This window comes from Nothobranchius furzeri, chromosome 11, assembly GCF_043380555.1.
Source record: "Nothobranchius furzeri strain GRZ-AD chromosome 11, NfurGRZ-RIMD1, whole genome shotgun sequence".
In the NCBI taxonomy this organism is placed as follows: Eukaryota; Metazoa; Chordata; class Actinopteri; order Cyprinodontiformes; family Nothobranchiidae; genus Nothobranchius; species Nothobranchius furzeri.
The window spans coordinates 61047669-61064837 of record NC_091751.1 but is presented as its reverse complement, the minus strand read 5'-3'; the positions used below and the strand labels follow the sequence as shown (position 1 = coordinate 61064837).

The 17169-nt window shown below is 43.1% G+C and overlaps 1 protein-coding gene across 4 annotated transcripts in view; it reads left to right on the top strand.

Annotated features, from left to right (window-relative positions):
- The window catches only part of LOC107384198 (solute carrier family 12 member 7), a 32587-nt gene extending 16855 nt beyond the window's left edge, over nt 1-15732 (top strand). For 3 of the 4 annotated variants that reach the window (XM_054736571.2, XM_015957305.3, XM_015957304.3), the window contains 13 exons: nt 1996-2114; nt 2192-2290; nt 2373-2492; nt 2634-2738; nt 2836-3004; nt 9746-9941; nt 10803-10972; nt 11339-11470; nt 11584-11691; nt 11884-12053; nt 13443-13457; nt 13719-13852; nt 15004-15732. In XM_054736571.2, coding sequence (XP_054592546.1) covers nt 1996-2114; nt 2192-2290; nt 2373-2492; nt 2634-2738; nt 2836-3004; nt 9746-9941; nt 10803-10972; nt 11339-11470; nt 11584-11691; nt 11884-12053; nt 13443-13457; nt 13719-13852; nt 15004-15095 — 1629 coding nt within the window. In that variant the 3' untranslated portion in view covers nt 15096-15732. The remainder of the gene's footprint in view (nt 1-1995; nt 2115-2191; nt 2291-2372; nt 2493-2633; nt 2739-2835; nt 3005-9745; nt 9942-10802; nt 10973-11338; nt 11471-11583; nt 11692-11883; nt 12054-13442; nt 13458-13718; nt 13853-15003) is intronic. The other variant, XM_015957306.3, reaches the window with a different exon arrangement.
- The last annotated feature ends 1437 nt before the right edge of the window (nt 15733-17169 follow it).

Below are 17169 nucleotides of genomic sequence, written 5' to 3'. Positions count from 1 at the left end.
CTCGGCAGCCTCGCCTCTGTCAGTGCGCCCCATGGCAGCTGTGGCTACATTGTAGCTCATCCCCACCAGTGTGTGAATGTGTGTGTGAATTGGTGAATGACTGATTGTGTTGTAAAGCGTCTTGGGGGGTTCCAGGACTCTAGAAGGCGCTATATCAAATACAGGCCATTTACCATGAAGATTAACGAGGCTGTCAAAGCTTTCACATCCCACTCTTAACTTCTACTGACTTCTACTTAGCAACGCTTATTTTACTCAGCCTCTTTATATTACATTTGCTGCTAACATACAGTTTGTTGCTTGGCAATAAGTTTAGATTTTTTTATGCCCAGCAGCATCCATATTTTTCACCAAACTGCTATTGTGCAGTTCTCGGTGTTTAATGTCACTGACAACTAAAGCGTCTGAGCTTTGTGCAACATAACGTAGTCATCATTACTGTGGAATGCATGATAATGTGCAACAACCCAAACAGGGAATCTTGCTGTATAAACCTCATTTATTCCTTCCTTAGCATATTTACAGCCTTACAGAAATGTAAACTCTGCCCACATCCTCTTGTGCATTTGTTATGCTCTTTATTTGCATGTCGTGTGTGTGATAATAGAGTTGAATCACTTTATTTTTATTTCTGCATTTTTTTTTTTTTTTGCATACATCATTTATGTGTGCAGCTTTTACAAAATATTTTCCCCTTATGGATCATGAAATAATTGATCTACCCATTTAAACATGTTTGCCATAGCATAGACCAGATAATGTCATTTGGGAGTTACAAGAAAACAAGGTCTTCACATTATCAAAAGCTATATTTAAAAATTCTTGCATGATTTTACTTGTTATATAAGTTATAGAAGAGTGAATAAAGAGGCGCCCAGAATAGTTCCGACTGCAGTATTTATCCATCCATCCATCCATCCATCCATCCATCCATCCATCCATTTTCAGCCGCTTATGCAGAGTTGGGTTGCAGGGGCAGCCGCCTGAGCCGAGACGCCCAGACTTCCCTCTCCCCAGCTACTTGGGCCAGACATAGTCTTTCCAGCATACCCTTGCTCTTCCTTTGGGTCTCCTCCCAGTTAGATGTGCCTGGAAACCTCACCAGGGAGGCATCCAGGAGGCATCCTGGCCAGATACCCAACCACCTCAACTGGCTCCTCTCAATGTGAAGGAGCAGCGGGTCTACTCCGAGCTCCTCCCAGATGACCGAGCTTCTCACCCTATCTCTAAGGGAGAGCCCAGCCACTCTGATGAGAAAACTCATTTCAGCTGCTTTTATCTGTGAGATCATTCTTTAGGTCACTACCCAAAGCTCATGACCCTAGGTGAGGGTAGGAACGTAGATCGAATCGAGAGCTTTTCCTTCTGACTCAGCTCTCTCTTCAACATGACAGATCAGTACAGCCGCATCACTGCAGATGCAGCACCAATCCACCTATTGATCTCACACTCCATCTTTCCCTCACTTGTGAACAAGACCCCGAGAAACTTAAACTCCTCCTCTTGGGGCAGGACCACGTCCCTGACCTGGATAAGGCCTTCTCCCCTTTTCCGATTTAAGATCATGGTCTCGTATTTAGAGGAGCGGATTCTCATCCCAGCCGCTTCACACTCGGCTGTGAACCGCTCCAGCGAAGGCTGGAGATCACTGTCCAATGAAGCCAACAGGACCACCAAAAGCAGAGATCTGATCCTTAGGCCACCAAACAGATCCCCTCAACACTTTGGCTGCACCTAGAAATCCTGTCCGTCAAAGTTAAGAACAGAATCTGTGACACAGGGCTGCCTTGGCGGAGTCCAACTCTCACTGGAAACGAGCTTGACTTACTGCCATCAATGTGGGCCAAGCTCTGGCACCACTCATACAGGGACCCAGCAGCCCTTATCGAAGGGCCTGGTACCCCATACTCCCAGAGTACCCCCCACAAGGCCCCTTGGGGGATGCGATATTTGTCCTTTTACTGATTATTTAATCATGTTTGCTGTGTTTCTCAGGTGTTTGGTCATGGAAAAGCGAACGGTGAGCCGACCTGGGCTCTGCTGCTGACCGTTGGGATCTGTGAGATAGGAATCCTCATTGCATCTCTGGAAGAGGTGGCCCCCATCCTCTCCATGTATGATCCAACTCTCCGTGAGTTACTTTTCATTCTAAACCTTTGCGTCTTTTCACAGTCTTTATTTCTTCATTTAGGTTTTTTCTCATGTGCTACCTATTTGTCAACTTGGCCTGTGCTGTTCAGACTTTGCTCCGCACCCCCAACTGGAGACCTCGCTTTAAGTTTTATCACTGGTAGGAAGAAACTCCGTTAAAAAGAACTTATTTATGTGTCCCAGGCAGGCAGGGCCAATAAATGTGTGTTTGTTTTGTGCAGGACTTTGTCCTTTCTGGGGATGAGTCTCTGTCTCTCCCTCATGTTCATATGTTCCTGGTATTATGCTCTGGTTGCCATGCTGATTGCCAGCTGTATTTATAAATACATTGAATACAGAGGGTGAGTTTTTCTCTGGACTTTTATTTCTGCTATTAGGAAAAAATAAAGTTGTTGGTTTTTCTGTGACATCAGAGATAAACATTTGACATCTCACGTTTGAGGAAAAATAATATTTATCTCTTCCTTTTCTTTTTAATGCAGAGCGGTAAAGGAATGGGGTGATGGGATCAGAGGTTTGTCTTTAAATGCAGCTCGCTACGCTCTTGTCCGCCTGGAGGAGGTACCGCTGCACACCAAAAACTGGAGGTGAGTGTCTCTACGATGTTTGTCCCTCCAAACCTCAGATTTACTTTTAATATAATTCATGAAGCTTATCATGCTTGCATATTCCAACTCTCCTCAGACCACAGGTGTTGGTGTTGTGTAAGCTGGACGCGGATCTGTCCGTGAAGCACCCTCGTCTCCTGTCCTTCACCTCTCAGCTCAAAGCAGGAAAGGGTCTGACCATCGTCTGCTCAGTCCTAGAGGGCACGTACATGAACCTCAAGGAAAACGCCAAAACTGGAGAGCAGGTTGGTTATCGTTTTCCTTTTTTTAAACTGGTACCAGATAGTAAAGCACTTGATATAAGCTGTTGTATGCTTGAGGGCCAGGGCCGGAGTTAGACAATCTTATAGATATCCAAAGTGGAGCATTTACAGTGAGTATGGAAAGTATTCAGTCTGTCAATTTTTCACTCTGTTTTATTGCAGCCATTTGCTAAAATCAATTAAATTCATTTTCTTCCTCATTAATGTACACACAGGATGTTATTCTGACAGAAAAACACAGAATGTTAGAAATGGATGCAGATTCAAATCAACTTTTCATTTAAGCCAACTCAATCAACGAAAGTTCTGTCTGATTGTATCCTTGAGGTCAAGCAATGGCTAGCTGACAACTTCCTCCATCTTAATGACTCCAAACTGACTTAATCGTTTTCAGTCCTTACAGTACCACGGCTTCTCATCAACCTGACCTCAACTATCTCTCACCTAATGTTTCCTCTGTAATCTCCAACCTTGGAGTAAAAATGGACCAGGCTCTGAAGATGGATGCCCAGGTCAATAACACAGTTAAATCATGTTTTTACCAACTAAGACGCATCTCAAAACTAAAGCACATCCTGAGTGTCCGTCTTCTGAAATCTGTGGTCCACACTTTCATCACCTCAAGGCTGGATTACTCTAACTCCTGCTTATACGGCATCAGTAAAGCAGCTCTTTCTAGACTTCAGCTGGTCCAGAATTCTGCAGCTAGGTTGTTGACTGGAGCTGACAGAAGACAACACATTTCACCAATTCTGAAATCTCTCCACTGGTTGCCCGTGCAGTTCAGGATAAATTTCAAAATTATGCTTCTCACTTACAAATCCTTGAACCATCAAGCTCCTCCATATCTGTGTGAACTTGTCCATTACTACAACCCGCCGCGTGCTCTCAGGTCTGAAGATAAGCTCCTCCTAGCTGTTCCGAATGCACGTTTAAAAAGCCGTGGAGAAAGCGCTTTCTCTGTCTGTGCATCGAAGCTGTGGAACGCATTACCACTGCTAGTGAGGCTAGCACCAACAGCTAGCATTTTTAAATCACGCCTGAAAACTCACTACTTCAACCTAGCTTATACCACATAACTATGAACCTCACTTAGATCAACATTGTTTAAAAATGGAATTCACAATATCAACGTCCGTACTATTGTGGTTCTTCTTATAATGTTTTTCTAATTTTTAATCTCCCTGTCTCTTATTGATTTTTAGCTGTTAGTTTTGGGGATTTTGTTGTATTTCTTTTTTATCTTTTACCTGTGTTCGTCCGACATTATTGTATAACGCGGTTTAAATTCACTAACATTTTTGGTGTACAGCGCCTTGTTTGGTTGTAATGCCATGTTGAATGCGCTTTATAAATAAAATTGGATTGGATTGGATTTGTTTAAAAAGAAAAACTGAAATATCACATGGTCCTGAGTATTCAGACCCTTTGGTCAGTATTTAGTAGAAGCACCCTTTGAGCTAACACAGCCATGAGTAAAGATGCAGTTTCTTACACCCGAGGATCCTCTCCAGTTCTGTCAGGTTGGTTGGTGAACGTTGGTGGACAGTAGGGCTGCAACAAACGATTATTTGGATAATCGATTAATCGGATGGGGTCTCGACACGATTAATCGATTAATCGGATTACATGGGGAAATTTTTAAAAACTGCTAGGGAAACGTTATTTCTCTCCTTCCTTCACTTTATTTAACACAACATTATTAGAAAACAGTTCAATAGCAGAAAAACAACATGCCATCACCTAAATTGTCTTATAAGGTGTATAGACAGAGACCCTAAGCTACATCTATCTGTGACCTAAAATGCTTGGTCCAAGTTAAACAGCTTAAGGGCAATTCTCATCTGTTTTGTTTGATCTCATCTGTTGACATATATTTTAAATGTAATTAAACATAGGCTGTGAATTAATCAAAATTGATCACTATTTCCAAAAATGACTGAAAAAATACCAAATAAAACAAAAGTAAATGAATGCCATCCTCCTTGCGATGATGCCCTGGGCAACTGCCATAAAGTCACATCAAGAAATGCTGCTGATCATTCCAATGATCCCAAATAGATTCACATTAGGCCACATGAAAGCAACTGAACCCAAAAATATATTAACCAGTATATAACTGCACTCTCACACAACACGCCTGCAGCAACAGTTAGGACTCCTCCCTCCCTTTTAAAAGCGTTTTTGCTTCCGAGGACATTGTGGTTGTAAAACCACATGCTAGTAGTCTGGCCCCGGTGTGATCAACCAGTTTCTGCGGGAATGTGACGGCGGAATCAGGGCCAGATTAACACTTTGTTGTACCCTGGGCAACAATATTCAAGGGCTCCATCATCACGACCCGAGGATCACCATAATGTGGTCACATACAGAATATTTTACTATAATATGCAGTAAATATACTCAATACTTGAATGCCTGACAACACGTAACCCGCCCAGAGTAACCTTTGACCCACCTCGTGTGGACTGACCAATGAGGAGAGGGTCTTAACTTGAGGCCCTCTCTTCATTGGTCATTCTGCATGAGACTGACTCTCAACTGACGTTCAGTCGTAGGCAGCGAAGCTTCTCTGTGCAGTGCAAAAGCCCGGGTGGACAGTTTGTTTAATGTAGGGTGATCATATTTCCATTTCCAAACAAGAGGACAGGGGATCTGTGCCTATGACGTCACACTATGGCAACGCCACACAAACCATGTTGGGACCCATTTTTTGTAAGAACTAAATTAATATCAGATTCTGCCAATTAAAGGGCTCTAAAACAATTCATATATAAATATTTAGCATATTTAATGCAAAATCAAATTTTTCTGCTTTAGTTCTGCAACAAGGTTTTATTAATAATAAATTATTATACCTTTTGTTTTACTACAGCATCGGTACGCTTCCTGTGCACAGATTATTAAGGATGCTTGTTTCAGCTGTGAGATTAGACGATAGGATCAATGAAAAAATAAGTTGTCCCACACTCCATGGAAACTTTCAGAGAATCCACAAATAGTGGCTTTCAAATGGTTTTGTTACTTTTTGCAAGTTTATAAAAGAAGCAGATGAGACAGCATGTCTGATAATTTAGTTTTTCATCTGATAATATTAGAACATGTCAGTAATGTCTGAGGGGCTTTTATAAACACCATATAACTAACACTACTGGAGAGGGCATGAATTACACAGAGGCTTCTGGGGAGCCCAGTTATTGGGGGGGGGGGGGCATTTTGCCTTGGCCCCCAAAATGTCTTGAAACGGCCCTGGGTGTGTGACTGAGTTTTGAAGGTGATCTGAACTGTATCAGATGTATAAATATGACATGTGTATAACTTATTGTTTTTTATAGGTAAAAACGTGTAGTGGAGATAAATCTACCTACATTTTACTTTTCAACACTTTGTTTTCAGCGCTTTGTTTCACTTTCAGCGCTTTGGGCTTCCTGACAGGGTTGCGGAAGGCGCTTTATAAATAAAGCTTTGATTGATTGATTGATTGATTGTTTTTTTGTTTTTATTGAACTATTTTCCTGTCCTGTCTGTCTCTCATCTTCCTGCATCTCCTCTTAATTCTCCAGAAAATCTGTTGCCTGGATTCTTACCTTTTCACCTCATCAGTTACTTTTGAGCAGATCAAAGGGATCTCCTGACCGAAAAGCGCAGAGCGCGTTTTCGATGCTGCGTGAGGTGACATCACCACAGCACAGGTGATGAGCTCCGCAGTAGCGAGCTTCAGGCACAAATAAGACAGAAAATAGAGAAGATGTGCAGACAAGAATGATCGTGTGCTAATTATAGTTTTTTGGTTGCGCCACTTTGAGAATGGACCGTGCGCTGGAAGCAGCTGCCTGGATCGCTGTGCAACAATGCGGAACCGGTTCGCAGCAGCCAGAGGTGGAGCTGGCCTAAATGGCGCCCTGTGCGAGATCCCCCTGTGTGGCACCTCCAGCGGCCCGCTGCCGCTCCATTTTTCATGGGGTAAATAATAGCTAATTTCCCAATTCCAAAAAGAAAGAATGGTCCTACCAGCTCGCCACTTCAATATGAAGAAGATCAGTTCAACATGGGGAAAAAAACCTGACCTGTAGGCCAGAGAAACGTTCATTAGCACATCGAGTTCTATTCAGTTTACCGGTAAACATATCACGAATGTACAACAGGTCAATTATTAATCATCTTGGCTACGTAGCTCAATCTATGCATTCCAGTAGCGTTTGCTACAAACAAATACAAAAACAACAATAAAGGAAAACAACTGTCTGACAGACAGCATAGCCGAATTCAAGGCAACACATAACAATAATAATTCGATTGCTCTTGGTTTCAAGTTAAGCCCATTAAAGTGCTTAAGTAAATAAAAGTGTTTCAAAAACAGCGTTTTTGAACCAGAGTTCTGCTCGCGGTGGGAACTCCGCCGAACAAGGTCATTTTTTATAGCGAAAACGATCGACTGGTCACTGACAAGTAAAAGGGTGTTATTGGTAAATGTTAAGAACACTTACCGCTGAGGTAAAATGAGAGTATAAATTAACTGAGGGGAGAAAAACGCTTTGTTTTCCAACCGCCGTACAAGCAACAAGCTTTCAGCCACGGCAGGAGCAGATTTCATGGTTGCCGCGACGTGGAAGGAGCCAATCAGGAGAGGGACCTCACATCAGCTGACGTGGGTCATGTGACAGGGAGTAGTTGATATGGGTTACACTTTGCTGTGCTTTTATTACAGAAATATTATTATTATCATCACTATTATTATTAAGAACATGCGATTTCTATGTTTTGTTTATGTATTGGTTGATGCTAAAAAAAAGTTTTTTTAGAAAAAAAAAAAAAAAGGAAATTAAATGCCGCCCCCTGCAGACTGCCGCCCTGTTCGGCCGCACATGTTGCACATATCAAGCTCCGCCCCTGGCAGCAGCGCAAGTCTGCCGGCTCTCCCTCGCGCTGATCTGCCGCTACCGGCTCTCCCTCACGCTGATCTGCGGCTCTCCCTTGCGCTGATCTGCCGGCTCTCCCTCGCGCTGATCTGCCGCTACCGGCTCTCCCTCACGCTGATCTGCGGCTCTCCCTCGCGCTGATCTGCCGGCTCTCCCTCGCGCTGATCTGCGGCTCTCCCTCGCGCTGATCTGCCGGCTCTCACTCGCGCTGATCTGCGGCTCTCCCTCGTGCTGATCTGACTTGCTCTGGTCTGCGCGCAACGGCGGGCGGGATTCGGGAAGGGGGGGGGGGGCGCTTTTGGAAGAGTTGTGCGACACAACGAATCGATGACGCAATTCGTTGCCAACGCTTTTAGTAATCGATTTTCATCGAATTTATCGATTCGTTGTTGCAGCCCTAGTGGACAGACATGTTTAGGTCTCTTCAGAGACGCTCAATTGGGTCTAAGTCGGGGCTCTGGCTGGGCCATTCAAGAACAGTCACAGATTAGCTGTGAAGCCACTCCTTTGTTATTTTAGCTGTGTGCTTAGGATCATTGTCATGTGAACCTTCGGCCCAGTCTGAGGTCCTGAGCACTCTGGAGAAGGTTCTTGTCCAGGATATGCATGTACTTGGCTGCATTTATCGTTCCCTCGATTGTAACCAGTTGTCCTGTCTCTGCAGCTGAAAAAAAAACGCATGATGCTGCCACCACCATGCTTCACTGTGGGGACTGTATTAGCGATGACAAGTGATAGCCTGGTTTTCTCCACACATACCGCTTAGAATTTAGGCCAGAAAGTTGTATCTTGGTCTCATCAGACCAAATAATCTTATTTCTCATCATCTTGGGGTCCTTCAGGTGTCTTTTATCAAACTTCATGCAAGCTTTCGTGCGTCTTTCACTGAGGAGAGACTTCCAACGGGCCACTCTGCCATAAATCCCTGATTGGTGGAGGGCTGCAGACAGTGATGGTTGACATTCTACAACTTTCTCCATCTCCTGACTGCATCTCTGGAGCTCAGCCACAGTGATCTTTGAGTTCTTCTTCACCTCTTTCACCAAGGCTCTTCTCCCCGGTAGCTCAGTTTGGCTGGATGGCCTGCTCTAGGAAGGGTTCTGGTCATCCCAAACGTCTCCCATTCAAGGATTATATAGGCCACTAGGAACCTTAAGTGCAGCAGAGATTTTTGTACCCTTGGCCAGATCAGTGCCTTTGACTTCATGATTCTCATTTGCTCTGACGCATTGTGAGCTGTAAGGTCTTATATAGACAGGTGCGTGGCTTTCCTAATCAAGTCCAATCAGTATAATAAAACACAACTGATCTCCAAACAAGGTGTAGGACCATTTCAAGAATGATCAGAGGAAATGGAAAGCACCTGAGTTAAATATGAGTGTCACAGCAAATGGCCTGAATTCTCAGGACCATGTGATGTATCAGTTTTACTTTGTTGATAAATCTGCACAAATGTCTAAAATTCAGTTTTTTTCTCAACATGGGGCGCTGTGTGTAAATTAAAGAGGGAAAATGAATGTAATTGATTTATGCAAATGGCTGCAATACAACAGAGAGGGAAAAGTGACGGGGTCTGAATACTTTCCGTACCCACGGTATGTTTTAAAATGCTGTGAAACATTCCCCCAAACATTTAAAGAATGCATCAAATTTGCTTAAGAAACATTCATGTCACTGTGATGAACTCTGTTGCCAGCTCGGCTCAGTGCAGTCCCACCTTTGAAGGGCTGTGCAAAAGGTCCTGATGTGTTAAACGCCTTAAAAGGGTTTTTATGTCTTCTACTACATCTATTTTTACCTGCAGAACCTAAAACAGGCCATGGCTGCAGAGAAGACCAAAGGTTTCTCCCACGTGATAGTGTCGTCCAGTCTAAGAGATGGTTTCTCCATCCTAATCCAGTCTGCAGGACTGGGTGGAATGAAGCACAACACTGTCCTGATGGCATGGCCAGCAGCCTGGACACAACATCGGGAATCCTCAGCCAGGAGGAATTTCATAGGTAATCCATAGCTGTGTTTCTTCTACTGAAGTTCCAAGACATTTCTAGGATGGGGAAAACTGACTGGGATAAACAATGGCTCTGTTCTCTCAGCAGTTGTGTCTTCATACAAAATCGTCCCAGTCAGGACTTTTGCATATCGTCACTGCTTTGGCAGTGGGTGATGTCAATAATGAGTGTGAAAGAGCTTCCATAGACCTAAATCCTGTAGGGAAAAAAATGTTTCCTACTTTTTACAAGCAGCTTAGGTATATTTTTCTTCTACTTTTTTTGATCCCCTTGAGGACATTTTTTCTTTGCATTTAACCAATCCTTAGAAAGGAGCAGTGGGGCTGCAATTTGCATCGCTCAGGTTTCAGCATCTTGCCTGAGGATGCTATGGCGTGAGGCCTGCAGGGACTGATCATCTGACCTTCGGATTACAGGGCGACTGTTCTACCCGTTCAATCATGGTCGCCCCCATTTATAACCGGGCTATTCTGACATGCACGTCCAAAGAAACCTCAACATGATTTGTGTACTTTGATGGTATCTTTATTTCTGTGGGTTTAACCCCCAGAGACCCACAGTTGTAATATTACAACATCAGATTTAAGTCTACAAAAATAAACCTTCCCCATTTTTTTTTTCTTTTTAAAACCACATTTACATTTCTAATAGGTCCTATTGTTCAGTTCTGCAACACTATTGGCTGTTAAAATGTGTAAATAGGCCCGTTTATCTGGCCTCCTAGAACAACATGTGAAAGGTTAAAAAAAGATTTTGCAGTTGTTTTCTAAATTTGGGTTTCTGGGGGTTAAAAAATGCATAAATATTTAAACATACATCGCTCTCTTTTCCCTCTTTTTCTCTCCCCCCCAGAGACGGTGAGAGAGACGACGGCGGCCCAACAGGCGCTGCTGGTCGCAAAGAACATCGACAGCTTCCCTGACAACCACGAGCGCCTGAAGGAGGGGACGATTGATGTGTGGTGGATCGTACACGACGGCGGACTACTCATGCTTCTGCCTTTTCTGCTCATTCAGCACAAGGTGTGCTCAGAGACAGGAACACACTGGAGAACAATCCTAAAACTTAACCACTGCAGTAAACATCGATATTAATGGAATACGATGTTCTGTAAAGCCTTGGTTCCATTGAGAGGTCCTGGACGGGTCGTACAGAGTTGTGACACTATTTTATCTGTTTCTGTTGTAAAAGGGGGTCATACAACTGACGTGGACCTTGACATTAATTCGCCCGCTTCCGTTGTGGGTCCATAGGACAATGGAGCGGTACAGCTAGAGCGGGGTGGTCAGCTGAAAAACATTATTCGTCATTTGTCCCAGACCCCTCATTGGAACCGAAGCATATACTGTATGTGTTCTGGGAGCTGGTACTGACTCAGACCATTGTAGGTCTGGAGGAAGTGCAAAATGAGGATCTTCACTGTGGCCCAGATGGATGACAACTCCATCAGGATGAAGAAGGATCTCCAGAAGTTTGTCTATGAGCTGCGTCTGGATGCAGAGGTGGAGGTTGTGGAGATGGTGAGACTATTTTGTTTGTGATGCCTCATCTGAGTTAGCATTAGCCTTGTTTACAGTTCAGCCATACCAAAAACAAACATTTGTTTGAAGATGGTTTGTGTGCTTTATTGCAGCACGAGAGTGACATCTCAGCTTTCACATATGAGAAGACTCTTGTGATGGAGCAAAGATCTCAAATGCTGAAACAGATGCAGCTGTCGCGTACCGAGAGGGAGCGAGAGGTATGATCACACTGAGAATGGAGCTCTCAGCAACTGGCTGCACTCAGCCAGGAGCCATCTACAACGAGCAAGAGAGTAATGATTAGAACTTATTTAAAGGAACAAAGTGCAAAATTAGCTGAAACGTCCCTTTAACCGATCCAGTGTACTAGGTCTTTATGTCTTCACTGTCCTGGTTGGTCTTTTATGTAGGCCCAGCTGATTCATGACAGGAATACAGCCTCTCACTCCTCTATGAGCGACAAAGCTGCAGGAGCCACGTCGGACCACGTCCACATGACGTGGACAAAAGACAAGCTGATCAACGAAAGGAACAAACAAAGAGAAGGCATGGCGGTTAAAGACATGTTTAATATGAGACCGTAAGTTGATCCAGCAGCTTCTCAGATACGATCACAGATTTTCAGAAATTGTGCGAAGATGCTAAAATATTTCATGGTTTCATACACACATACAGATGCTGATGTGTAGCCATTATTTATTGCACTGAATTACTTGAATTAGAAATATTACTAATTGTTATTTTATAACCTTTGAAAAGCTAACTGAACACTTTTAGCTGACTATAATTCAATTACAAGTGAGTAATTATCTTCTGTGAAGCCTCCTGCAGGACTCACTGAACCTTATCTTCTATTAACTTCATTTTCAAGGTCCATTCTTTAAAGGGGCATTATGGAAGTTTGACAGTCAAAACATGTATAGAAATAATAAATTTCTTCTTCATACGTTCTCCTGCAATGCCCTGGTCCTGTAGAATGAGCCCTGGCATTTTTACTGTGATTGCCTGCTTTTCTGTAAAATCACAGAAAAAGAGAGCTGCTCGGGTCGAGCAGGCTGCTTCATGCGCGTTCACGCTCAGGCATCGCCCGTAGCGTTTGCAATCCGTAGCTTTAGCAGCAGAGAGTGAGGTAGTGCCAACTCAGCGACTTTGTCGCTGTTCCTACGCCTAGTGATGAATCTAGCTACATTTCTGAGGACCCTTAGCTACTTTCTTCTAGATATTTCCTGCAAATTAGCAACAAAATAGCCATTTTCGCTCCGCACCGTTCTTTGAACGTTGTTTCAGCTGTCATCAAGGATATAAATGTTACAGATACAGAAGACGTCATTGGTGCTTTAGCTCACTTAGTGAGACAGCGGATTCTCGTGCTGAAGTCCCGGGTTCGATTCTGGATGTGAACATAGTTTATTTAGAGTTTATTTTTTACATTAATGGTATATTTTTTTTACAGTAAGATGTCCAAATTTTGATTTGAGACTCGCCGAACGCCATTGAATTCACAAATAAAAAGATGTGGGTTCAACTTTCATTTTGGAATGATTTTTCAAGCAAGGGAAGGGAATGATCTGAGCATGCAGGAGGACTGACCCATCATAAACCTTTGTCAGCTGTGCTGAAGAGAAAGGTACAGAACCAAATTATTTAATTAATTAGCTGCGCGTTCTCCTGTCCTCTGTCCTCTGGGCCACACACACACACACGGGACTCTCTCAGCTGTTATTTTCGTTAAGGAGTGTGCACGTACAGCATGCGCGCCTCGTGCACGAGCCTACTATTGAAGCTGCCGTTACGCTTTTGGCCTGAAGGGGCAATCACGAGCATAAAAATTCAAAACTCCGTAAAGTCCCTTTAAGCAGAATGATTAATAACGTAATGATTTCCTCTCCTTCATAATAATTCTCAGACAATTAGAAACACTTTGTTCTGGTCCAGTGTTGATTCGCTCTCTCTCTCTCTGATCCTCCAGGGAGTGGGAAAATCTGTAAGTTGTTCTGTTTCACTTCTTGTGGTTGCATGTGGTTTTTTATGGATGTGGTTAGCTTTACTCATTGTAATTGCATGAATATGGTGCAGAAATGAAGTTGTTTCTGGATTTACATGTAAAATGATCACACCTTCAGTTCTTTTCTCATGTAGAATTATGCATGATTAATATTATTTTAGACACTAAACATTAAATATTATTATGTGCAATGTATTTGTTTGTCTAATCAGAATTTCTGTGAACATCTTCGTGCTGCAGAAACCAGACTAATGTGCGGAGGATGCACACCGCTGTGAAGCTGAACGAGGTGGTAGTGAGGAAGTCCAAAGACTCTGAGTTGGTGCTGCTCAACATGCCCGGCCCACCCAAGAACAAAAAAGGAGACGACAACTGTATCCTTCTTTGAGTCAATAACTTCATTTCACACTCTCTTTCAGATAAACATGGATATCTTCAAAAGCACATTTGATTTAGCACATATTAAAACATTATCCACTCCGAATCAAAATGACACTTTTTATTCTCTGCATGAATGTGATGATCGAAACAGGAGGAAATACAGAAAGGATCAACATATCAACAACATTGCTAAGTTTTGCACTTGTTTCCAGGTATACCATCAGTTAAATTCTTCTTTTTCCCTCTGGAGATGTAGCTCAGGGATGGTTCATGATGGTTAGAGGGGAGCAGGTAGGTAGGTGGATGGGCGAGGGCGTATGGGGCAGCATTTGCTGTGTTTTGGATGCTTTCCTGTCTGTAAAGACAGAGCTGAGACTGGAGTCTATGTCTGAACCTTCATTTGTGGTCACGTGTTGTGGTTACACCGGGTTGAAAGTAGTCAGTTGAGGTCGTTTGGATATATTGTAAGGCTACCCCTTAAATGCCTTTCAGTTGGGTGTTACAGACATGTCCCACTGGGTAGAGAAATCGGGAAAAACTCGTGGTAAATGGTTTGTTTTTGTACAGCACGCTGTCAGGGTTCTACAACCCCCCAAGACACTTCACAACACAATCAGTCATCCACCCATTCACACACATTCACACGCTAGTGGTGATGAGCTACATCGTAGCCACAGCTGCCTTGGGGCACACCGACGGAGGCAAGGCTGCTGAGCACCGGCGCCACCGGTCCCACCGACCACCACCAGCAGGCAAGGCGGGTTAATTGTCTTGCTCCAGGACACGACAGCAGGATTCTCTTGTTGGAGCCGGGATCAAACCGGCAACCTTCTGATTACTGAAAAACCTGCTCTACCTCCTTGGCTGCTGCTGCCCCCCGACTCATCTGACTGGAAAGTTTAAATCTCACATGTGGCACGGGAACGTCACTAGAGGAGCTAAAGAAGGTAGCTGGGGACAGGTCTGGGGTCTTTGTCTAAACTGATCTCCCAGTGACCCAGTCCTGGAGAAGCAGCAGAAAATAGGTTCTTAATTCAGGCAGTGGTTAGGGTTAGTCCTAATGTAGAAATCACAGACTCAGAATGACGGTATTACATGGACCTTTCCTTAAAACGGAATAAACCTTAACTCTATCGTGTCCCAGATATGGAATTCCTGGAGGTTTTAATGGAAGGACTGGACCGTGTCCTGTTAGTTCGCGGAGGAGGTCGGGAGGTCATTACCATCTACTCTTAACCTCAGGACATTTATTTTTTTATTAAATCTTTTTTTTTTAATCAATGGAAGAAAACGTTGGACTGCGAGATTCAAGTGAAAGGTTCAGAGAGGACATTGAGACTGAACAACGTTCTTCTACCACATGGTTGGGAGAATAAAAGCTAGAAAGACCCTGAACTGTTGGTGTGAAGTTACAGAGGAGGACACTTATCCACCTGCAGCACAACCTCGGCACCGTGAGCGCTCCGTCCACTCTCTGAGCGTGCAAAGGTTGTGGCCATTTTTAAAGGACTCATCATTTCAATTTGACATGGCCTACTTTCTTTATTGAACTTTTATTTTTTCACGACTACAACCGAGATCACTGAAATCTGCACTAAGTGAGCACGTGTCATTATTTATTTCCACGTTCGTTAACACGTCTTTGATCAGGACTGTAAAAGGAAATTCTGAACCTTGCTTGTAATATTGTTTTTAGTCTGTTCATTTTACAGAATAGTTGAGTAGATTTTAACACAGAAACGCAGAAGCATTGACGACGGACTCCACAGTCACAGCTGTAACTGTGCTCTCAGATGTCACAGTGGTAGCAGATGTGATCGAGGAGTAAAGGAGGGCTGTTTTAGAATTTTATTAGACAATAATGTTTTGTATAAAGTAAAGCAGCAACTGAAATCCAGTAAATCCTAGAGTCATCGGTGCTCATATTGATTACCGATATTATAAAGTAGTTGCTAGTTGTTTGCTTTTTAGGGTTAGCGCTGATGTGTTTACCTGTAATCGGTGTGTTTTAATGTATTAAAGACAAATGGAACTTGAATGCCACCATCTTTGTATCTGGAATGTTTATTTATAATGTGTGTTTTTGCTTCATCCGTGTTTCAGTCCTGGTAGAATGACAAATGAAGCAATTAGAAATCATCCAGATTTAAATGAAGGAAACGCGTGCATCATTCATTCCACAACAAAAAACAATGTTTTGTCTTCCTCCCAATTCTTTTTGTTGAATATTGAGGCTCCACTTTGAACCTCGTTAAAGCAACACTTAAAAGTTTCTAACACTTTAAAGGCAACGTCTGAACATTTTTCTGGAACATTTTTTGCCATATTGCTTGAAATGACCCTCCCTTACTTCACATATGGGAGAGTCAAGCTTGACAAAGTAGACATTCTGAAAGAAGTTATCTATGTCAAACATGAAAACCCCACTTTAAATGGGGGTGGGGGCTTAGATTTCACCTCTCTAATAATTCAGCTTTGAATCTCATTCCTAAGCAGTTTCAGTCTAGGTCACACCTTCCTGCATCTAATCAACACGACTCCCTCTCAATGGAGGCCATGACTCATCAGGGGATGGAGAGGAGGGTACCCAGAGTAGTGTTGGCTCGTTAAATAACAATACACAGCTACAGCTTATGAACTTGACTCTCCCATATTCCAGTCAGAGTTGACAAAGCTCCTCGGATGAGAAGCAAAACGTCTTCAAGAAACCAAAGAAGTCCAGTTGCCTTCGTTTGAACCCTTTGGAAAACAACAGACAAAATTAAAGCAGATCAAAACAGCAGAAAGGCTAAATAAAAATTACAATCTAAAAGCCAAATAATAAAGGCGAGTCTTTAGGTGTGATTTGAAAACAATGGATGGTGAGTGAAATGATTATTGTTCATCCAACCCATTCCTGGTTTAGTGTAATGTACCACCGATCAGACGTGGAAACACTGGTACAACACTCTTTCTTTCCTAAATTGCAGTGAGTGACTTTGTTTAGGAAATTTTTTGTTTTGCTTAACTTTTATTCTTTGTTATTTGAATTTTGCTACTGTCCCTTGTTTTTTATCTTATTTATTCTATATCTTGCATTTTGGCATGTTTCACTGAGCTTCTTTCATTGTGTTCTACTAGTCCTTCTTATATACCCGTGATATTCTGCATGGTGGCGCAGTTGTTAGCACTGTTGCCTCGCAGCACGAAGGTTGCAGGTTCGAAACTCGGCTGTGGCCTTTCTGCGTGGAGTTGCGTGTTCTCCCCGTGCATGCGTAGGTTTCCTCCGGGTACTCCGGTTTCCCCCACAGATCACAACATGCCCTATAGG